At 55.7% G+C, this 22,601-nt stretch overlaps 1 protein-coding gene across 4 annotated transcripts in view; it reads right to left on the bottom strand.

Moving 5' to 3' along the window:
• Src (SRC proto-oncogene, non-receptor tyrosine kinase) overlaps positions 1–21,627 on the bottom strand; it is a 52,158-nt gene extending 30,531 nt beyond the window's left edge. For 3 of the 4 annotated variants that reach the window (XM_074074728.1, XM_074074726.1, XM_074074729.1), the window contains exon 1: positions 13,279–13,473. Coding sequence is in view for 1 of the 4 variants with exons in the window: in XM_074074725.1 (XP_073930826.1) it covers positions 21,609–21,612 (4 nt within the window). In the remaining 3 variants the exon portion in view is untranslated. Of the gene's footprint in view, positions 1–13,278; positions 13,474–21,608 lie in introns of those variants that run through there. The other variant, XM_074074725.1, reaches the window with a different exon arrangement.
• Positions 21,628–22,601: the final 974 nt, after the last annotated feature.

Below are 22,601 nucleotides of genomic sequence, written 5' to 3'. Positions count from 1 at the left end.
GGCTTCAGCGGGGCCTCAGCCTCACTATAAACACGTGTGTGTGCAAGGCGGGCGTGGCTGATACTAGGGAGTTGATGTTCTTTCGGGTGACTGTGACTTGGGGCCTTTCTTGATACACACTGAAACCCTGGCAGTAGGGCTTTACAATGGCCTCCCCGCCCCGCAGAATGCATGGGGGCAAGGAGGGCTGGGAGTACTGGGGGCTCAGCGATGGATCTGTGGAGTTCATTATATTAATACGCCTCTAAAATACAGAAAGTGCAAAAAAGTCCGATTAAGTTAAATAATGCAAGAATAAATGCTTGACTTCTTGCCCCCTCCCAACGACTACCCCAGACTAGGCCACCCACCTCCCCTTGTCCCCACCTCCCCCACACAAGGCAGCAGCCCCCTCACTGGTCCATCTGCTCCTGTTCCCGTCCCCACCCTGGTCTGTTCTGCACACAGCAGTCAAATGCACCCAGACCCTGCTGTGGCCCCTGCTCACTCCCAGTCAAAAGTCATTGTTTCCATGGTGGTCCAGAGCCCTCCCATGATCAGGCCCCTTAGTCTTGCTGCCCTATCCACCTCCATTATCCCCTGCTCACTCACTTAGCCTGGGCTCTTGCTGCTTCTCCAATACTCCAGGTATGTCCCTGCCTCAGGGCCTTTGCACAAGCCATCTGCATCCTAAGAAGCTATATGGCTCCTTCCTTCTCCCCTTCAATGTGAGCTCTATTTCTTGCCACTCAACTAATCACAAACTCATTCATGACCTGGCTGGCATTTCAACTCCCTTCCCTGTTTTATGCAAAATCCATGGGATGGATGGATGGATGGATAGATGGATGAATAGATGGATGGACAGATGATGGGTGGGTGGATAAGTGGATGGATGGATAGATGGATAGATGGATAGATGGATGGATAGGTGATATGTGGGTAGATGGGTGGATGGGTGGATGGAAGGATGGGTGGATGGGTAGGTAGTGGGGTAGGTGGCTGGCTGGCTAGACCCCACATCTGTCCAGCCCATGCCCAGACCTTCTACCTGTCTGATATACCCTCACAGCACAGCCTGTGACCACCTGACTTACACAGGGCTGTTGACAAGTCAGAGACAACTCCAAGTCCCAAGCCCCGCCCAGCACAGGCCCAGGCCTGGACCTCGGGTCCAGCAGATGTTTGCTGAGTGAGTGAGTGAGTGGCCATCTGAGGGCCAGGGCAGCCAGAGCACATCTGGTCCCACCCGTGGGAACATGCTCAGACCCAGCCTCAAACCGGCTCTGCCAGTGCAGCCGGGTGGAGCGACTGCAGGCTCTGGCTGGCATTGGCAGGATGAAGGGATGCTTCTGGAAACAGGACCTGCAATAGGGAGGTCACACCAAGCAAACCATGAAGCTCCCACTGCCCCAATCCCTGCAGAGGCAGAATGCTCTCTGCTGCTCTGGAAATGTCTCCTGGGGAGGAAGGGGCTCAGCCCCTGGCCTGCATAAGACATGGGACTCCTTCCCACTAGGACCCACCCAGCCTGGAAGCCTCAGAGGAAGGGTAGCACCAGGAAGTGGGTGGCCAGGAAGCAGGGAGCTGGGGCTGGGCAGCAGGTGAGCTGGTATAAAAACCCTGGCGTGTCCCACACCTTGCTGGGTAGCCTTTTGCAGACCTTGGTGCCCTTTTGGACTCAGTTTCCCCATATGAAAAGTGGTGTTAGGCACAGATTCCAGATCCCTTCAATCCCAAAGTGCTGAGCTATCTTGAAGAGGTCCCTGAGCAAGTCTAACCCTGACCCAAAGTCCAGTGGCTGGGGGTGCCAATGGCTGAGTCCAGGCTGACCAACGTGGCCCCACTCCCTCCAGACACAGCAATGATCAAAACCCCTCTGGTTGTTGAACACACAATGTTCACCCTCACTGTCTCACCTTCACTGTCCCCACACCCACAGAGCTGAGATAGGGCCAGTACAATACCCATTTCCCGGGAGGGAAAACTGAGGCTCAATTTATATAGCATGTTGGAGTCCAGGTCCCCTGACCCCCACCCCCAGAGTCACAGTGAGCAGCCTCCACCTACCCAAGACGTCCCAGACAGGAAACACTACACTTCAAGGTTGCTAGCTAGAATTTGGGGGATAGGGTTCATATGCTGCAAACCCATAGATCCCTGGGCCCTGAGAGGCTGAGCCCAGCCCTGCCCCATTATATAATCCCACACTGAACCTCAGTTTCTCCAACTGTAAAATGAGTCAGCTCCTGCCGGCTTCACCTGAGGGGCCCTGGTGTTTGAAGCTACAGAAATGGAAGGCCTCAGTCTGGCCCACAAAGAGCAATGGGGAACCACAGGGCCTGTGTCTCCTGATGGCCCTGCAGTGAACCACAAACCCATGCATGTCTGGTGGGGGCGGAGAAGCTCTGCTATCACCAGTCCTAAACAGGAAGGATACCTCCTCTCCCCCAGACCCCATGTGACCCAGCCTCAAGGACTGTCAATTTCAGCCCCAAACTCAGCCTAAATCCACTTCCCTCCCTCCCACTGTGGCCACAGCCTTGATCAGGTCAGTCGCCTCCTCCCAAGTTCAAGGGAGCACAGAGCCTCTCTGAAATGCCATTCTGAATCTCTCAGCCCTTCTAACCCCTCACAGTCCTTGTACCCCTAAAATACAGGACAGTCCTTACAGGGGCCCCAAGGCCCTACAGGTGACCCTACCAGCCCCTCCCACTTCCTCATCTTGCTCCACTCATACTTGCCTGGCTGCTTCCCTTTCCCTGGGAACCGAGCACACACTTGCCTCAGGTCCTTTGCACATGCGGTTCCCTCTGCCTACAACCCACACACGTCTACACTCTTCACTCCTTCACCTCCTTCAGGTCTTCAGAACTCACGTCACCCACGTCAATGGGCCTTTCCTGAACACGCGTTTAAATGGCAGCACAACCAATCAACCTCCCTCTCTTCCAGCCTCAATTCAAAAGCCACCTCCTCATGGGGCCTCCTTGATCCCTCAGCCCCAGTGAGGACCTTAACTTCTCCTTCTTGGCCTGCACCACAGCTCTGATATCAGCGAGGACAGGGCCCACTACTGCCTCCCTCACAGCTGAATACTATAGACAACAGTGCATAGCAAAGAATGCCTGTGCAGCACAGGGCCTAGCATGGCAAGGGTAGCTGGGAATCACTGGATGAATGGATAGATGGAAGGATGGATGGATGGATGGATGAGCAGAGCACACAGAGTGGGCCTGGAACTTGCCATGAATGCCTGGTTGCTGAGAAAGCAAAGTGGCCAGGCCAATCCGGTAAAGCAAGATGAGAAACCAGGGAGGAAGATCCACCAAGTCCAGCAACTAGGCAGAGCAGTGGGCTGTCAGGCTCCCATCCTGTGCAACAGGCTGCATTTCCCACCCTCAGGGCCTCAGGAACAGAGTGCAGAGGAGGGGCAGGGGCCCTGCTCCCCAAGGAGGTGGCTCTTATGCTCCATCTGTCTCACCACAAAGGGGCTTTGTCCTCCATGCTGAGAGCCCCAGGAAGTCTGGTAGCCACCCCTGGCAGCCCAGCAGGGTCCAGCACCCCAGTCACAGCTCCAAAGTCAGAACCTCCCTGAGGCTGGCAGAGGGCCAGGCACAGCAATCTCAAGTCTTGTCTCCTCTCAAGAGCACAAGGTGATACCATTGTTACAGATGGGGAAACTGAGGCTCAGAACGGTAGTCAGTTGGCCAAGATATCCCAGCCAGAGATAAAGCTAGGATTCAAAGCCAGGCCCATCTGGCCCCACAGTCAGCAGCTGCGGCTCTCAACACAGTCTGTGGGAAGCACAGATCCTCTGAGCTCAAAAGGGTTGAGGTCTTTAAAGAGGCAGGAGGGGGCGACACTGCCTGGCCCTCCTCCCAAGTGGGCACTTGTGCCCTAGTAAGGTTTGCTCAACAAGGGAGGAAAGCTGGGCCCTGAACCCTTAGCCCCTGCCCCAGCTCTGCACCCTAGGTGCCTGCAGACCCCATGCCAGGTGGACTTAGCACACAGATCCCCACCACAGCAGCCGTGTGAGGAAAAGGTGTGACGGCAGGGACAAGGGGCAGTGCCCCCATCCTGCACTCACCGCTCTCCATTACCTCAGACCTCACTATCCGCCCAGCCAGCACCTACCTTCTCTGCAGGCCCATCTGTTTTTGGTTCAGCCACCCAGGCCACCTCATCAACACCAGGCTGCCTGAGCCAGCACCACCCACAGCACTTGATACCTCATCTTCCCAGGCACCCTAGGACACATATAAACTCCCCAGCAGCTACTTGGACCCTCCACAGATGGTGCCAGCCAACCTAGGTTCAAACCTCTGCTCCCTGGAGCCCCAAAATGAGCCGTGCATACCACATGTCAAACCCTTGCTCAGGTTCCACCATCCCAAGACCCTGCCTCCTTCCAGGGAGCCATGCCCCTCTTCCCCCAGGAAGCCCTCCCTGACTAGCCCCTTCTTCTGTCCCAGGCAGATGTTGAACCCCAGCCCCTATGGACTGCTCACTGGTTCCTTCTCTCTGTCCTCAGCAGGAGACAACCAGAACCTGCCCTGTTTCTGTGTCTGAGGGCACAGAGACAGTTTCAGGCCCAGTGGATCAACCAAGACCCTTCTAAAACTTTGTGTGTGACCTGCCTCTCCCCAGCCCCAGGACTTACACACACACACACACACACACACAACCAGGCATGCATGCTACTCCTGTACCCAGCACACCCCCATGCTTCTGTTTTCCTCTTGAGCTCCTTCTCACCCTTTAAGATCCAGGCCAGTCATTACCTCCTCTGGGAAGCCCTCCTAGCATTGTACACATCCCCTAAGATAGGGCAACGATCAGAGTGTGCATCTGACTCCCCCAGAGTACAAGCCTCTCCCAGAGAGATTCTTGGGGTCCCCAGCATCCACCACAGGCCCAGACATCACCAGTAGATAATTGAGGCCAGGTGCAGACAGCCCAGGACAGAGCCCCGAGCAGCCCACAGAGGCAGCAGGGTGCTGTTCTACACATGATGCCCATAGATTAGAGTTTGGGTGGAGTGGGTGGAGGGGGGAGCTTGCTGCAAAATGACCAACTGGTAACCAAACCCACGTTGCTTCTAAAACTAGGGCACAGGATTGAAATGGGAACAGCAGAATTGTCCCCAAATAGAACGGTGGCTCATCTGGTTCCGGGGCCTTCGGGAACACCTGGCAGGGGTGGGGGTGGGGAGAGCAGGTCGTTGCTCTGGACTTCAAGAGGAGACTGTCGTTAGGTCAACATGACCACAGTCGTCACTGACAGCACCCACCATGCTCAGGCCCCATCTGCACCCTGGGGGCTCCCTGGCCCACCCCACCTTCAAGCCTTTGATTATACGAACCCCTACCAATCCTGCCAGTTAAGAATCTCACCTAGCCTACAACCTTAACTTCCTGGAAGCCAGGCAAGGGTGGGCATCTGGGGAGAATGAAGCTTGCGGAGTCTTCCTGACAGCCTAAAAGGAAAAACTCCCACCCAGCTCATGAAGTGAAAACCCAGGCTCAGACAGAAGCCATTTTCCAGGGCACAGCAGGGCAGGCAGGTGGAGCAGGTGCTGTGTGGGAGCTGGCTGCCGCAGTTCCCAGGCCTGGCAGGGCCTGGTACAGCTCAGGACAAAGTCCACAGGGCACAGTCCCAGCCACCCAGGCAGCACAGGAGCCCCTACTTCCCTCCCCAGCCCCACCCCTGCCCAGTTGTGGGACACACCAGAACTGTCTCTCCATAGCAGACACGGACTCATTGCCCAGATGGGGAAACTGAGGCCTGGGAGGGTACAGGAATTTGCTTCTTGCAGCTATTTGAGTACTACCCCCACCCACCCAGTCAGGCCTTGAGCTAACTGCTTTATCATCTGGATGGACCCTATGGCTCTTCACCACCACCCCAAGATTTATTGCCCCATTTCCCAGAGAAGGAACAGGCTCTGAGAGGGGCAGCAGCAGCCCAAAGTCCCAGAGAAAATAAGCGGGAAAAGATGTTCCCACCCACACTGAAGGCAGGAAATTGGCTGGGTCCTTTCTGGGTTCTATGCCTCAGTTTCCCCATCTAGGAAACAGGATGTGCCTCAGGAGCCTTCTGTCAAGACAGTGGCCAGTGCTGAGCTGGGCACTGTGGCTCACACCTGTAATCCTAGCTACTTGGAAGGCTGAGAGGGGGAGGGATCAAGGTTCAAGGCCAACCCGGGCAAATAGTTCTCCAGACCCTATCTCCAAAATAACCACAGCAAAATGGATTGAAGGTGTGGCTTGAGTGGTTGAGTGCCTGCTTTATAAGCAGGAAGCCGTGAATTCAAACTCCAATCCCATAAAAAGACAAGTACCTAAGGGGCAGATGTGCCCTGGGCTGTTTCTTCACTCTGAGCCTCAGTTTCCCATTTGGAGAATGCCATTCCCTTCCTCCTTGGGCACAATCCACAATAAGTTACCAGCTACTGTCTATCGAGCACTTATTGTATCGTCCTGTTTGGGGGATGATCCACAATACCTCACTTTGAGCTTCAGAATTGGGGAAGAGAAGTCTGGTCTCCCTGCTGCCAGGAGCAGTCAAGGTCAGGCAAGAGGCAGAGAAGTGCTCAGGCCAGATGAGGGCAGGCCTACTGTGCCCAGAAGTACAGATCCACGCACCGGATGCCTTCAGGCAAGTCCCTTGTTCCTCTGAGCTGTTTGTCTTTGGTGACACAGGCTGAAGCATGTCACCTCGCAGGATGCTGAGAGGATGAGTTGCACCCTTCACCTGGCACTGAGCAAGAGCTCAACTATGTGCTGTAGCCAGGACAGCTCCTGAAGTGTTCCCAGGGCTGGCCCACCTGGGGCCCTCTCTTTCAGGATCCTGGGTAGGTCCAAGTGTCTGATCAGAGAGGATGGGAGGTAGGCGCCATCTGCCTCTTGTCTGCTTCTCCAAGCTCTGAGAAACGTTTCTGGAGCCACAGTCACCGTAGCACTGGAGGGCACTGAGAGGGAGAGCACATGGGGCTGTGGGGCCCGCACAGGCAAAAACCTGCGGGCCAGACCACCCAGGGCAAGTGGAGGACAGCCATTGGCTCAGAAAGGTTACAGGGTCACCTGCACGACTGGGAGATGATGAGGGTGGGGCCGAGAACGAGCTCTTCCCAGGTGGGCAGCAGCTCCAGGAGCCCATGTCATGGAGCCTAGGCCCATCCTTGCCCATCGTCTCTGAGTCTCAGCTGCTTTCTGAGAAGCAAGGGCAAGAGCAGGTCCCACCTCTCAGGCCATGCTGGCAAGGATGCAAAGCAGCCAATGCTCAGAAGGTGGGCACCTCTGAAGAGATGGGCCCATTCAGCTGGGGGCCTTGAATGCCACAGGGAACTGGACAGATGCCATGGTAGGTCATGGGCAGATAAGGGCTGAGGCAGGAGCCGGACTCAGAAAGTCCAGCTAGTGGTGGCTTCCAATCGATGCAGCCACCATTCATGTCTGTCTCTAGTTAACTTTCCGCTCCCTGACCCAAAGGACAAGCCAACAGACCAAGGTGACCAAGCCCAGCACTGGGGATTCCCAGATCAATTGGTCCAAGGAGGCCCAGAGTTCCTGCCTCATCAGGGAATTACCTTCCTCACCAAGGCTCTTACTGTGGACGGGCCCCAAGCCCAAGCACCAAGCACACATTGGCTCATTCTGATCACGCCACCCTGTCAAAGTTGGTGGCAGCCCTATCATTTGCATTGCACAGATGGGGAAACTAAGGCAAACATTTTTCCTACAATTAAACACAGCAAGAAGATGACTGAGTCAGGATTCAAACCCAGAGCCAATGGGCTACAAAAGCCTCACCACTTCTACTACACATTACATCAGAAGCATCCAATATCCCGTACTCCAGGTCCAAATGGAGACCTGCTAGCTAGAGCTGAAGGCCCAAGGAGCCAAGGTCACCAGCGCCATCCACCAACACACCCACAACTTCCCTGGCAAACATGTCAGCCACGTATGCAGAAATCAGGTAGGTGCTCACGAATCACCAAGCCCCCAGAAGTCTGGGCTCAGTCTCACTTGCTAGGTGACTTGTGGCCCCAGCCCTTCGCCTCTCTGAGCATGGGCTCTTATTCTGCTAGGAGAAGAGCAAGGCAAGGAACGGAATGGGTTACCTTGCTGTAGTCCAGCTCGGGAGGGCATAATGTGAGAACAGCCACAGCAAAGTAAAGTCAAGTGCTTCCTGACGCTACTCCAACCCGGTTGCCATCCCTCTGCATCCGGATTCTTCTCCCACTGGCCTCACAGCCAGCACACCCTACAGTCCCCAACAGCTCTGCAGCCCCCACCACCTCCCCATCCTAGTCATCCCCAGCCCCACGCAGGCACCAAAGAGGACTCGGCCAGGCCTGCCCATAGAGAAGTCTCCAGCCGGGATCCCATTCCAGAGCCCCAGGGAGAGAAGAGCCTGCACTGCATAGATGAGGAACCCAACAACCAGATAGGAAGGGACTGGGCCAAGTTCTTTCAACTTCTCCTTCCTTCTAGCTTCTCCTTTTCTTCTGGAACTTCTCTGGGGAGTTGGTGGGAAGTCACTTGCCCAAGGTCTCACAGCAAGGAGGAGAGAGATGGGAGTCTGGCTTTTAGCTCTGGGACCCTCTCCAGCCATCTACATCTCACCTCAGGCACCTGGCTGCACTGTGGTTGGGGACGGCTGGCTGGCTGCGGGGAGCCCTGAGTCAAAAGACAAGAGAGCTGCTTTTTTCTCCCATTTTCAGTGGTTTGCCATGAATCTTTCTGGCCTTGTTTCCCCCCTAGTGAAAAGAGAAAGTCTGAATATATCAGGAACTGCCAAACCTACAGCACAGGAGCAATAGTCTCAGCCTCTGCCCGCAGCAGACATTGCTAATTCCTGCCCATACAGCCAACACAGGGCCCCAGCGCGCCTCAGCACCGCGCTTCAGGTCTCGGATTTGAGTTCTGAGCCAAAGCAGGACTGGGTACCATCTGAGGCTGAGGAGGGAAGGGAACTGGGAATGGAAGATCTGGAATTCAACTGAACAGCCAGTAGATTCAAGTCACTGGGACGTACAGACTGGATCCTCACAAGGCAGGTGTGCGGAGGCAGACATCCAGAGAGGCTGCGACCTGACTTTGGACTTAACAACTGAAATGGAGCCTTGAAACAGGGAGGCCTCTAGAGGGTCTCCCTCCCCAGGATGGGCAGGGCAGAGCCATCCTCCCCTCGGCCCTACCAGATGCAAGGCAATGTCCACTTGACAGCTTTGAAAACACCTCATGGGAGGAAGCATCTGCTGTCAGGGGAGGTAGACCCTCAGCCAGCATCTGACTCTTCCCCACTCCCATTTATTAAGTACTTAAGTGTGCTGAGTACTTTACGTCTGCTCTCTTGGGACATCCTGGAACCATCACTCAACAGCCCACCTCACAGATGGGAACACTGAGGCCCCAGAAAAGAAAGTACCCTCCTAGGAATTGCAGTAGAAGCCAGAGTTGTTCCCAGGGAGATGAGGGGTGAGCAGGAGGTGAGAGCTGTGAGGGGAAGTAAAGGCCTAGGAAGTCCAAAAGGAGACAGAGGAGCAGAAGCCGCAACCTGTGGCAGGAAGTGAGGCTCTGGTTGAACGGCCCAGTATAGGAGCAGAGCCTCCACGGGCTCTGGGAGGCCAGGCAGTACTGAGCACTGGATGTGGAGTACAGAGCCAGACGGCCCCAAGACCCCAGTAAGCGGCTCCTCCCCTCCAGGCCTCACGTTTACATCTAGAAAATGAGGTGCAGTCCACCTCCTGCAGGTGTTCCCAAAGCTGAGCTGGGCCGGGCCCCCAGTACCACCCCCAGCTCAGCCTTCTGGCACCTAGAAAAGACTCAGAGAGGGCAGGGCAGGGCTCACAGTCACCCACCACATTGGTGACCTTAACTGTCAACATCCAGCCCTGCCCAGACTCCATGACATCATACAGCCAAGGTATGATGATCCTGGTGAGGCCAGGATCAGAGATGCCAACTGACCTCCCACTATAACACAGCAGAGCAGGTCCTGTTTTCTGAGTGACTTCTGATGCCAGGCACTGGGCACAGAACCCTCCCTGAACCCTAACCTGAAAGGGAGAGGTGTATTGTCCCCATTTTCAAGGTAAAGAAGCTTAAGTCTCAGAAAGATAAAATGAATGAGTCAAAGACACACAGTACATGGCACAGTCAGAACTTGAACTCAGCAGGGAATGTAGCTCAGTGGTAGAGTGCCTGCCTACCACGTACAAGGCCCTGGGTTCAATCCCAGCACTGAAAAAGAAAAAATGAACTTGAACCAGAATCATGGCTGACCTTCCTTGCTTCCTACCTCACTCCCTGCTTCCAGCCACTGTGCATCCTGCTTCCCTTATCCCTGACTCCCACTTTCTCTGGACTTCCTGTTGTTGAACTCCTACTATACCTTCAATGCCCTCTCACAAGTCTCCTCCTCTTTAGACCAGATTATGTCCCCACAGAGTATCAAGAGCCCAGCCCACACATCTATTCCCATTAGGTGCCTTAGTCAACTCTGTACCCTGGCCTCCAGCATGAGCCTGTCCACACAGGAAATATCAATCAGCCCCCTGTGTAAAAATGGACGCTAAAATGCTCCCTGAGGCCTCTGGGGCCACATGGTCCAGCCCTGCTGATAACAGGCCTTGTTTTACCTCTCCCTTACTCCATCCATTCTCTGTGCTCCAGCCCCACACGATGTATCCTCCGTGTTCCATCCTCATATGCTCTCCCCCAACAGCACACACTCCCCCGCCTCAGGGCCTTTGCACATGCACTCTCCTCTGTCTGGTTAACTCCTTCACACTTCAGGAGTCCTCTGTTCCCTGGGCCTCCCTCTCTGAGCCTTCACCACGTCAGTGATTATATATTAATTCACCTGGCAACTTGTTTGCTACTTGCTTCCCTCCAGATCTAAATTTCTGGGAGGTCAGGGACCTGTTCATAATTCTCCAGCAAGCATCTGGCCAGACAGACTACTATACACAACCCCAAATGCACTGTGAGGGATCTGAGCAGGAGGGAACAAGCACTTGCTCCCTTTTTTTGCCAGCTGAATGACTGCTCCCCTCAGCTCAGGCACCATCTCCTGGAAGCCATCCAGGCCTCTCACCCCAGTACTGCTCAGCCAAGTTCAATGAGGGGTCATGGATGCTTGTTTATAGGCAGGTTTGAGGAATGGGGTCAGCTGAGCACCAAAGGGATTGAGGTGAGGGGGTCTGTAAGCAGGCCACTAAGCCAATTTCTCCCTGGTTCCTGGGTCTTGGGGACCCAGATACCCCTCCCACCCACCACCAGATGACAATCAGAAAGGAACCAAAGCAGGAGCTAGGCCTGTGCCAAGGTCCCGAATGACCCCAGGAGAGGCCAGGAAGCTAGAGGGGTGGGGCCAGGCCTTGGGATCAAGTGCAGGGGAGTGGGCAGTTGTGGCAGGGATGCTGTCAGGCCTAGGCAGGCAGTCAGCTGAGAGTGACACACCATAAGTCACTTCACTTCCCTGGGTGGAAAGGCCACATCACTGAGGTATACCACATCCCCAGAAAGGCCTTTCGGCTCCCGCCAGTCACCAGCAGTGGAGTCTCTCCCGACACTGCCATATGCCTGATCCCACTGCACTGTCTGTGGCCTGCGCTGCCATTTCAGCTTCAAACTGTGTGGTCCTGGTCAGCTCACTTCCACTCTCTGAGTCTCAGTTTCGCCACCAGAAAAATAAGGATAAACAAGGGTTCCTACCTCTCAGGAGGCGATCAGCAGATGTTAGCAGCTACTGTTTTTTGTTTGGTTTGGGTTTTTTTGGTGGCACTGGGGTTTGAACTCAGGATCTTGCACTTGTCAGGTGCTCTACGACCTGAGCCACTCCTCCAACCCCAACTACTGCTATTATTGCTCCATTTTATTCATTTACTTTGGGGTGCTAGGCTGGAACCGGGGTCTGGGCATGGTACACGCATTACTGCTGAGCTATCCCAACTGCCCGGTGGTTCCATTTCACACTTGCCAAGGCGAGGCCTGAGATCACACAGCTGTAGGTGACAGACAGCGCTGGGCTGTTTTTTCTCAGGGACCTCTGGGGCCCCTTTTTGGGCACCAGTGCATCCTCTCCTGAAGGGGAGTGCCAGTGTGGCCGGCAACCTCCCATCCCACCCATCATGGGCAATTTGCCCCATGCCAGGCTCCATAACTGAGTATCTACTACCCACCAAGTCCCCGGGTGCAGAATCTTCACCTGAGGACCCCACCTCACAGCTGGGTCTCAAGACGGGACATCCCTTAGTTCAGGTGGTGTCTGGACTCCCCAGCCAGGGGCTGAGAAAAAGTTCAGCAATAGAGCCAGCCCGTCCCACTCTGATCTCAGCTGCACTCTGCCCAGGTGATCCACTGGGCAGAATCCACCAGGCTCCAGATCCCACAAGCACTCTGGCCACTCCCAAGTCTGCCTGGGGGTGGGAGTGGGGGCTGAATGGATACCCCACAGGTGAACCCCTTCTACTCATGCCCCCACCCTTCCACCAGCCCAGCAATCCTGGCCAAGGCCCACTCTCCACTGATGAAGACGCTGGCTCAGAGAGGGCAGGCATGTCTGAGGACACACAGCATGGTAAGTGGTGGCCCTGGTGAGGACTCAACCTCATGTCCAGCCGCTGTCCAGGTAGGCAAGTGGACTGGGCGCAGTGATGAAACCCCAAAACTTTTGCCAACTTCTGAGCCGGCCAGTGACTGGGCCTGTTCAGAGGCGGGGCTGGGGACTGGTGGGGACGATCAAGCGCAGTCTGGCCCAGTCCCCTCCAGGCCAGCAGCAGCAGGCCCTACCCCAGGCCCCACAAGGGCAGGAAGGTCCTGGTGGCCAGGCCAGCCAAACGCCTCCACCAGGGCACCCCAGACCCCCCCCCCACCCCGCACCTCCCACCCCCACCTCCCACTCAGGGCCGGGGGCTCGGGGCGCGGGGCTGGGCAGCCGTGGCCACAGGCGGCGCAGATTGACTCAGATTTGGCCTAGACCTGGCCCTGGGGCTCAACCGGCTCGCCTGCTCTTCCCGGCCGGGAAGCGGAGGGCGAGCCGAGGGGGTCCCCGCTCTGCCGGGACCGCGGCGCCCCCGCCCAGCCCCCGCCCCCCGCGGCATCACAACAAAAGGCCGCGCCGGGCAGGTCCCCGTGCGCCGCCCAGCGCCCCGGGACCGCGGCCCGGCCCGGGGTGGGAGTGGGCAGCGGCCCAGAGCTCGCGGGCCCGCGATCGGCGCGGGTGGGCTCGGGCGCGGCCCCCCGCCGGCCCGGCCTGGGCCCGCGGAGGGGCGGGGGCGCTCACCTGGACGGCGGGCGGGCGCGCGGGCGGACGGACGGACGCGTCGAGGGCGGACCCCGGACGGCCAGCGGTGGGCAGACGGCGGCCTGGCCGCTCCGGCTCCGGGGCCGGAATGGATTCCGGACCGGGAGAGACAGATCGAGAGAGAAAGGGAGGAGGAGGAGGAGGAGGCGGCGGCCGGGGAGGGAAGAGGAGGGAGGGAGCGCGAGCGGGAGGAGGGGCCCGGCAGGCAGCCGGGAGGAGGAGGAAGGAGGAAGCGAGGAAGCGCGCGCGGACTCGGCTCCCGCGGGTGACCTGGGACAGGCCGGGCGAGGCCCAAGCCAGGGGTCCCGCGGGCGGGACGCAGGAACAGAAGCCCCGCCCCCACACCGCCCCTGACAGCTCCCCCAGGCCCTGGCCCCCTCTGTCCCCAGGCCAAAGTGACTCCCTATCCTCCCAGCCCATTCACTTCTTATGCCCAAGTCCACGTCCCCGCCTTATGCACCAAGGGAGCACTCACTTCTTGCCAAGAGCCATGCTCCCAGCTCAGGTCCACTTTAGGATTTAATCCCAACAACTACCTGGACTGGGTGGCCAAAAATTATCCCCATTCACAGATGGTGAAACTGAGGCACTGGCCAGGCTCAGCCTTGACTTTGGCCTTGACCCGAATTTCTCCCAATGGGGACTGGAGCAGAAAGGCCAGTGTGGGGAGAAGCAGTATTTATTTTAATAGCTGTGGGGAGTCAGCAAGTTCCAACATTCTGCTGGGGAGGGGGAAGCAGGTATTTAGGTATCAAGACACTTCCAAAAAAATGAAGAGCCTGGAGGTTTCTGGACCCAGCAGGGTATGAAGTACAGCAGGAGGCGAGGACAATGAGAAATGCTGTCCTAGGCCACAAAGACCCCAGTCAGCCCCTGCCTGTCCTGGGTGCTGTGGCTCCAGCTTAAGTAATTCGACTTCCCTCTTTGAAAAAGCTTTCCTTTCCCAGGTGGGAAACCCCAGGCCCAGCCAGGTCAGAGTCAGGCCTGGGCTTCTCCCTGGACAGAGGTTCCAGGCTGAGGAGCTGGGTGGGGCACCCTAGAATGTGAGAGGCAACAGCCTCGGGGTGCAATCCCTCTTCCTGGAGACCAGCTATGAGCCAGGCTCTGAGCCAGACCCATCTGGGTTCACATCTAGGCCGGGCGCCGCCCTGCTGGGCCTTGTACAAGCCATGGGTTTCCTGGCCCAGTCCTCTCTCCTGTAAAGCAGATGAGGACATGGCCACCCAAGACTGAAGTGACAAGCCTGAGGGTTGTGTCCAAAGAAAGAATGGTAGCTCTCATGGTGATAGGCTGAGGATGGAGCAGGGCGGGGCTGCCTAGGGGCCCTCCCCAGTAGGCAGCAGAGCAGCAGGGGAGGCTCAGTGGGGCAGGTAGAAAGGCCACTGTTTGCAAGACTAGCTTAAATATTAACCCCAGCTTCCCGGGTCAGGCCCTGGCTGGGGGAGCAAGTTTCTGAGCTGTCCTGCTGTCCTGAGACACTTCAGTGGCCTTCACTGGCCACACTGGGCTGGGGGAGGGGACAACCTCCCTGCGCTGTGCTGGAACTGGCTCTTACCAACTTGCAAGAACTGATTGTGCTCATCTGTTCTTCCAAAGCCAAATGGGAGTATTAACACCTTGGAAATTGGCGGGTGCTACAAATTAAGCCTTTGTGTTTTTCTTCCAGACAGTTGGCTACTAAATGTTTACCAGCACATCACTAAATCCATTTCCAGAAAGTTCTGGAACTAAGTTCTAGAGAGCTGGAACTTAGTTCTAGTTCCAGAACTAAGATGATAGATGCTTTTAAGCAGACCTAAGTTCAAGCCTCATCTCTGCCACTTCCCAAATATGTGGGCTTAAACATGCCATTTCTAGGAGCCTCAGTATGCCAACCTGCAAAATGGGTGAAGACAGCACATCCCTCAGAAGGCTGGCATGAGGGTGAAGTGAAGTGATGCCCGCTTCACATGTGTGAGCTCTCAGCAGGCATAGATGCAGCCTTCCACCTGGAGCAGGCTGGCATGGAGGGCCTGTCTCCCTCTGCAGCGAGGACGTCAGGAGGAAGAGGCCTGCATCATTCTGAAGCATCGCAACACTCTACTTTTAACCACCTCTCTGGGCCTTTGCTCAGGCTATAACCCCACCCCCACCCCACCCCCCTCCTAGGAATATCCAGCTTCCAAACCTTCCCAGGCCTTCTAGGTCCTGAATAATGCCTCCTCCTCCAGGACACGCTTCTTGACACACCCCAGGTCCATCCTGGGTGTGTCTACCCCACCCATGCCCAGCACAGAGCAGCCACTGATAGGTTGGCTGGGAAGAACACACAACCTTGGATCCACAGACAAAAGCTTAAGCTGGGTCCCTGCCTGGGCTGGGGCCACCATCAGCATGAGGCTGCCAGCTGTTCCTTCCCTCCCCTGACCTGTCATCCTGTCCACCTCTGCTCACCACCCTCCACAGCTCCCCATTGCTACCAGAAGAAACTGAGCCTGAGGCCTTCACACTTGGCAGGTCTTGGCTTCCCTTGCTAAGGCAAGGCAAGGGCCTGCTATCCACTGTGTGTGGGCATGAACGCACAGAGCTGTGCTCCAGGGAGAGAGGCCTGAAGGCCTAAACCCAAGACATACTAGAGAAGTCAGATGGAGAGGTGAATTCAGTCTTCCTCAGAGACCCAACATGGGCAATGAGACCAGCCACCAACAAGTCCTTCCATCATCCTCTCACCGCTGGGGAAGGGACAAAGAGACAGCAGCACCTGAGTGGGAAGAGCCCGAGTGGGGGACACCCAGCTGGTGTTAACCACTAGCCCACACAACACTACAAGATTGATCTAAAACCTCACAGTCTCACCTGGGGCCCTATGGAGGCCTGAGGCTCAGATGCAACTCTGCCCAGCACAGAGACTGGGAACAAACATGGACGTCAAAGGTAAAGATGACACTGGGCCCCACCAGGCTCCAGTAAAAAGCCAGTGCCAAGGAACTCAGCAGCTTATCATACCACTCCCCTCAGGCCACAGGAGAGGCCCCAATAGGGACAGACACATTCCCAAGTTCACACAGAACTTCCAGCCCAGGCCCCCTTCAGACACATCCTAAAATGCCTGTGAGAAAAGATGAAAGGCCTCGGGGCCCTTGATCTGTGCATGCGTGGCCTGATGGGAGGGCATAGGGCAGGCAGAAGTCTTCAGCCAGAGCAGTGACCCTCAGATCAGAGGGCTTAGAATCCTGCTGAGCGGAAGAGACAGTCTCCACGGGAAAGCTGGGAAGAATAATTTTAAAGGCATTGTTATCTCAGTGACAGCTATCTGTGGGGAGCCCAGTCCTACAGGGCGATGAGGTAGGAGACAGCTTTAGCCCCACTGTACAGATGAGAAACTGAGGCTCAGGGAGGTGCCCACAGGGTGAGGAAGGGAAGCATTTCGAATTCAAACCCGAGCAGGATTCCAGCTTCCTGAATCTGGACCCAGCAAACCTCCCGTGAGCCTCAGGTTTACATCTTCCTCCATGTCATTGAGGGAGAGCCCGGGTCCACCGCAGCCTCCCATCCTTAGCTTCGGCCTTGGTTGGATGTCTGCATCTTCCAGTTCCCAGGGACCCAGAGGTGGAATGTAGCAATGTTTGTGGGCGGCTTTGGAAAGTAGATATGGCAGGAGAAAGAATGTTACTGCTGTCCTCCGCCAGCCCTCAGGAGGGGAGCAAAAAGCTGCCTTAGCTGTGGGCTGCGCACCGCGACCTCCTTCCAAGCAGTGCAGCGTGAGGGGGAGTAACTAACTGTACAGTGGGAACACCTGACAAACGGGTGCCCAAGGCCAGCATCACCAGTGATCAGTCCCACTGGTAATGTGTCCCCTTGACATGATGATAGGAATGGCATTTCACATCTGTGCCTCCTGCCCAGAAGCCACAGACAGAAGCATGAGAACACTCCTAGCAAGGGGTCTTCTACTAACACCTGACTCAGATGCCCCCAAACTGTCAAGATCATCAAAAACTAGGAAAAGTCTGAGAAGCCACCCCTTCCCTAAGGAGATAGGATCCCAGAGCAGAAAAAAAGTACATTGAGGAAAATTAAGGAAGTCTGAATAACAGGTGGACTTTAGTTCATGTATCAATATTGGCGCTAATGTACTTATTAATTAAGGGAAATTGAGCTGGGCATGGTGGCATACACCTGTAATCCCAGCACTCTGGAGGCTGAGAAAGGAGGATCTTGAGTTCAAGGCCAGCCTGAGCTACATAGACCCTGTCTCAAAAATAGGGGGGAGTGGTCAAGTGCCAGTGGCTCATACCTGTAATCCTAGCTACTTGGGAGGCAGAGATGGGGAGGATCACAGCTAAAGGCCAACCTAGACAAATAGTCCTCAAGTCTCCATGTCCAAAATAACCAGAGTAAAATGGACGAGAGGTTTGGCTCAAGCGGTAGAGTGCCTGCTTTGCAAGTACAAAGCCCTGAGTTCAAGCCCCAGTACCACCAAAAAAAAGAGGGGGAGAGGTTTGAGTATGGGTTATATGCCATGGTACGTCCTAGAGCAAAGAATAGAAATGTAGGATAGGAGGCTAACAGAGGTGCCTCTAAACACTTCCTTCTAAAGCTGAGGAAACTGAGGATCAGGCAACAGAAGTGACTTGCCCAAGGTTATACCGCGAGTTTATGATAGAGCCTAGGCTAGGATCAAGGTTTGGTTGGTTTTGTTTGTTTTATTTAGTTTTGGTTTGGTTTGGTTTGTTTTTTGACAGTCATGTTGCTGTGTAGCCCTGGCTGGCCTCAAACTCAAAATCCTTCTGCTTCAGCTGGCATTACAGGTGTAACTCCTGGCCGAGGTTCAAGGTACCTTAATGTCGCAAGAACTTATTAACTGCCGATGGTATACAAGTGCTTAATCATGGTGAAGGCAGGTGGGCAGGGGCAAAAATCTGTCCTTGTGTGCTCACCTCCTTTAAGCCAGGTCTTCGGGGACTCTGAACTGCCCTTTGGGGGCTCGAGAGCCTGAAACGCTGTAAGTGAGAGGACCAAGAGCTTCGGTGCCCTGCAGGATTCAACATGGTGTGAGTCCATGAGGCCTGGGACAAGGTGAGTGCCCAAGAAAAAGGACTCTCTGTTCAAGTGTGTTCTGCACGTGACGGGAGCTCAGAAGGGGAGCACTTGGCAATTGACCTTGGCAGGGGATTCTAAGACAAGGGACAATTAGATTGGGTCTTGAAGGATGGAAAGTAGTTTGCCAGACTAGAGGACAGGGTAGCTGCAGTCCCAGCCTCCAGAGCTCACAGTCTGGTCCCACACTCTCCCCAGTTCCTCATGACCAGCTTTCCCCATTTCCTGGTGGCTCCTGACTTCCTGGCCTCTCTGGGCCCTGTGGCTCACCACTGCCTGAGCCAAGGGGCAGAAGTAGCAGGGCCAGGCAGGGGTGGGAATGGGTGTCAGGACTGAAGGAACCTCAGGGCCTGTCAGGAAGGGAAGCAAAGGCCTGCCTCCCACTCACCAGCACAGACTTCCTCCTTCTGCTCCAGCTCAGGGATTACCAGGCAGGATGGGGGGGCGGGGAGGCCAGGCCTGGCGCCTCCTTTGGTTTTCTCTGGCCTCTCCCAGACTCCCTGACCTGCTATCTGGTCCGTCTTCCCAAGGTCCATCCCCACCCTCCCACACACTCCTTCCCACCTCCGCACCACATATCTGCCCATGCAGAGTGCCGGCTCCTCTTTGCTGGTCCACACACCACTCACTCTCCTCTGCCCATCACAGACCCCACTTGGAGGTCTTCCCCAGAGACCCCTCCCTGTCCATTCACTCGTCCTACATGTTAGGCCTCTTCTGGGTTGGAGACAGATAAGGCAGTGACCAAAGTGGCTCAGCTGCTGTTCTTTGGAGTGTGGACTCCACCCCGTGTCCTCTGTGGCCTTTGTTCATCTGTGGATGAGGAACCCCAGTCTTGTGCAGCCTCCGCACAATGTGGCCTTGGGAAGTCCCTTCCTCTCTGGCCAGCATTGGACTCATAGCTACTCATGAGAGTAGCTGGCCCCAGAACTCCACAGCCCTGGTAAAGCACTTGGCCTTTCCCCACCCCTCCAGGCAGCCCCCCTGGGTGCACCTACAGGGATCCTAGATTGCAATTCCATTGCTCATTTTGCTCCTGGCAGGGGTGGGGTAGGTGGGGGGGGGTTGCTGCTGGGGGAAGAGTCTCCTAGAGGAAGTGCCCAGTGCTCTCCTGAAATGTTCAGGGACCCAGTTCTTCCCCTTCCCTTTGGCCTTGGCTCACTGTCCATGTCCACAAACCCTTAGGGCAGAAGCAAGTCATGAAGAGGAAGCTCCTTTGCCCTGGGCCTGAGTTTGGGGCCCTAACACAGGGGGGACCTATCCCTGGTGCCCTCCACTGGGCTTTATCTTAATTTGGCTTCTCCTGAGTCGATTGGAGAAAAGTACCCTGGGGAGGTGAGGGAACAGGTATAGAGAGACAGGGAAGGAAGAGAAAAACCAATGTCAGGAGTGTCAGGGAGTCAGCGTTGGGAGCCCAGGGAGACAGTGTGCAGCAGTCACCCTGCCACCTAAGAAAGCGCTGGAGGTGACTATCCAGCTGGCCCTCCTTTAAGAATCTAGGGTCAGAAACCTGGCCCCCCACAGCCCTCTGTCAGGCACATAGACTGCCTCCACCCCCAGCCACCCCGTCTATGTCCCCTCCCCCACACTCAGCCAGCGCTATCCCAGTTCATCTCATCTCCTTAGGTTCCCCTTTCCAAAACGTGGCTCTAAGCCCCAGCCCACACTTGCAGGCCATGCAGGGCCCAGCCTACCTCTCCGGTCCACCTTCCCAGGGTGGGGGTGGGGGGCAAAAGAGCTGGTCACTCCCAGGCCACTCCCTCCTGGGCTGTGCTTCTGGCCTCTCCCGCTTAGCTCCTGGGCCCTCCTCTAGCTCTGAGCGGGTCACAGGCTCACAGACCACGCTGGCATCCTCGCTTGCGATGAGTGTTAATCTTGACCCATGTGTTGCCCACTGCAGACTGAGAATGCCACAGCCACAGCAGAGATTGGGCCTGGGTCAGTGCTCCAGCTCGCTTACAACCGGGCCTGATGCTGACCAGGCTTGTTGGGACAGGAATCTGGTCTTGGATTCCCCAGGTTGGCGGGAACAAAGCCAGGCAAGCCCAGCCCTTGCCTGGGGCTAGCACCTTAGCCAGCCGCCCTGCCCTGGGTCACACCCTGAGATCCACCTCACCTTCTCCCTGTCCCTTGGCCAGCTCTGGGAGGGGCTTTAGGGAAGGGAATCCTAAAGGAGCCAGAAAAGAGCCCAGCCCCAGCCTGCACTGGCCCCAACCAGGACCACAGGTCTAGCTGCTACTTTTCCTACCCAGAGGCTAGGTTTAGAGGTCCAGAGCTGGCCCGGAAGCCCCTTCCCACACCCAAAACACCCCGAATTTGAACCCGGCCTCCTGCTGCTTGTGGTCTGTGCTCAGCTTTTCACCGCAGCTCCCTCCCAATAATTAAACTTATTTCATCACCCAATAGTTAAATAACTAGCACTGTTGTGGCCCATTCCTGGAGCTGTGGGCACCAGGATTTTCAGGGCCTTGGGGCAGGGCTGTCTGACTTCCTTCAACTCAGCAAACACTCCTGGAGCTCTTTGGGTAAACGAGGAATCTTCACCCACCCCTCTGCTGCCCCTGCCCACCCCAGGAATACAGAGCAGCAAAGGCTAGCCGGGGCACCCTCCACCTTGGGCCACACCTAGGAGGAGGCCCTGTACCAGCCAGGCCCCTCTACCTTCCAGGCCCAGAGAGGGTGGGGGATTTCCCTAAGTTCACAGAGCCCAGGTCTGGAGACCTGGTTGAAGTCTTGGGAATGGACCAAGCATTTAGTGAGTGCCTAGTGGGTGCAGGCTGGCGAGTAAAACCCACAGCTCCTGCTTTCCCAGAGTTTCCAGGCAGGCTGAGAGGTGGCCAGTAGAGCAGAGAACAAACCTACTGATGCAGAAAGTCAGGCCTTGGTGTCTGACAGGATGGGAATGACTGGGAAATGGGATGGGGAGGAGGCCAAGAGCTAAGGTCAGGAGGCCAAGGGGCTCCTCTCAAGAGTTTTGGCTGAAACTTAAAGGACAAAAAAGAGTGACCATAGTGAGGGAGGCTAGAAACAAAAAAATGCCAGGGAACTCTTCAGACCCCTTGTAACATATTCTCAGCATATTTCATGCTAAACTCCTTATCACAGCCCAGTGCTATCCTTTGCTGTTGTAAACTGTAAGATGAATTCCACCCTCCATTATCCCTCACATAAAAATATAAATATTGATTATACCCTATATCCCTGGGACCACCCAAACCCTCCCCACTCACCCATTCTTGGTGTTTGGGAACTGCCCAGGCCTTTCTCCTCCCCTCTTGAAACAGCTCTCTCTGCTCCGGGCCCCCATCTGACCCACCACGGGCTTTTGTAACTCCTCTCCCTAATCACCCACACTATGTCTATGTATCCTGCCTGGGTGTGTCCACGTGGGATATAAGAATCTGGAATGTTCTGCTTACCAGTGACTACAACAATAAGAAAACCTGGAGGGAAAGAGCAGAGGCTCCAGGAAGATAAAGCTGGGGCCCTTAGCAGGGGCTGGAGCACCTGGGCTGTGGGAAGGGCCTGAGTTGCAAGCCGCTGAGGACATTGGGACACCACTGAGGACGTTAGGACACCCAGCGAGGAGGCAACAGTGGTAAGATGACCCAGAGTCTGATTCTGAAAGATCCCACTGGCAGCAGGAAGGAGGGACTGAGGGAGGTTGTGGAGGCAGGAAGGCAGGGAAGTCCTCCAGGAGGGATGAAAGTGGCTCAGTCCTGGCAAGGGAGGGGTAGGGGTGGGTGACTCAAGTCCATTCTGAGGAAGCACCCACCGTCCTGTCCTTGCTGGCAGTCAGGACAGTAGGTGCTTAGACTTGTTGACCTTGAGACTGATCCTCAGGGTCCTGCGTGAGTGGAGCCAGCACACTGAGTTGGGGAGGGACCTGGGGAGGAGCCCCTTGAGGGGGAAGAATCAAGAGTTCAGTTTGGGGCCAGGCATGGTGGTTCACACCTATAGTCCTAGCACTTTGGAGGCAGAAGCAGAAGGATTCAGGCCAGGCTGTGCTTCATAGTGAGACTCTGTCTCCAAAAAAAAAAAAAAAAAAATCCAATTTTGGCCAAATTAATAGATCAAACTTATTGATTTCCAGGAGGATATTGACAAAATAATTTAACCAACACTTATTGAACACACTGCACCAGGTACTAGGTGCCGTGAATACACCAGCCCCTTGGGAAAGGGTCTGTTATTATCACCACTTCACTAAGGAAGAATCAGGC

Source organism: Castor canadensis, chromosome 5 (genome assembly GCF_047511655.1).
Source record: "Castor canadensis chromosome 5, mCasCan1.hap1v2, whole genome shotgun sequence".
NCBI classification, from domain to species: Eukaryota; Metazoa; Chordata; class Mammalia; order Rodentia; family Castoridae; genus Castor; species Castor canadensis.
Note: the sequence above shows the minus strand (reverse complement) of the source record. Positions and strands in the feature narration are given on the sequence as shown.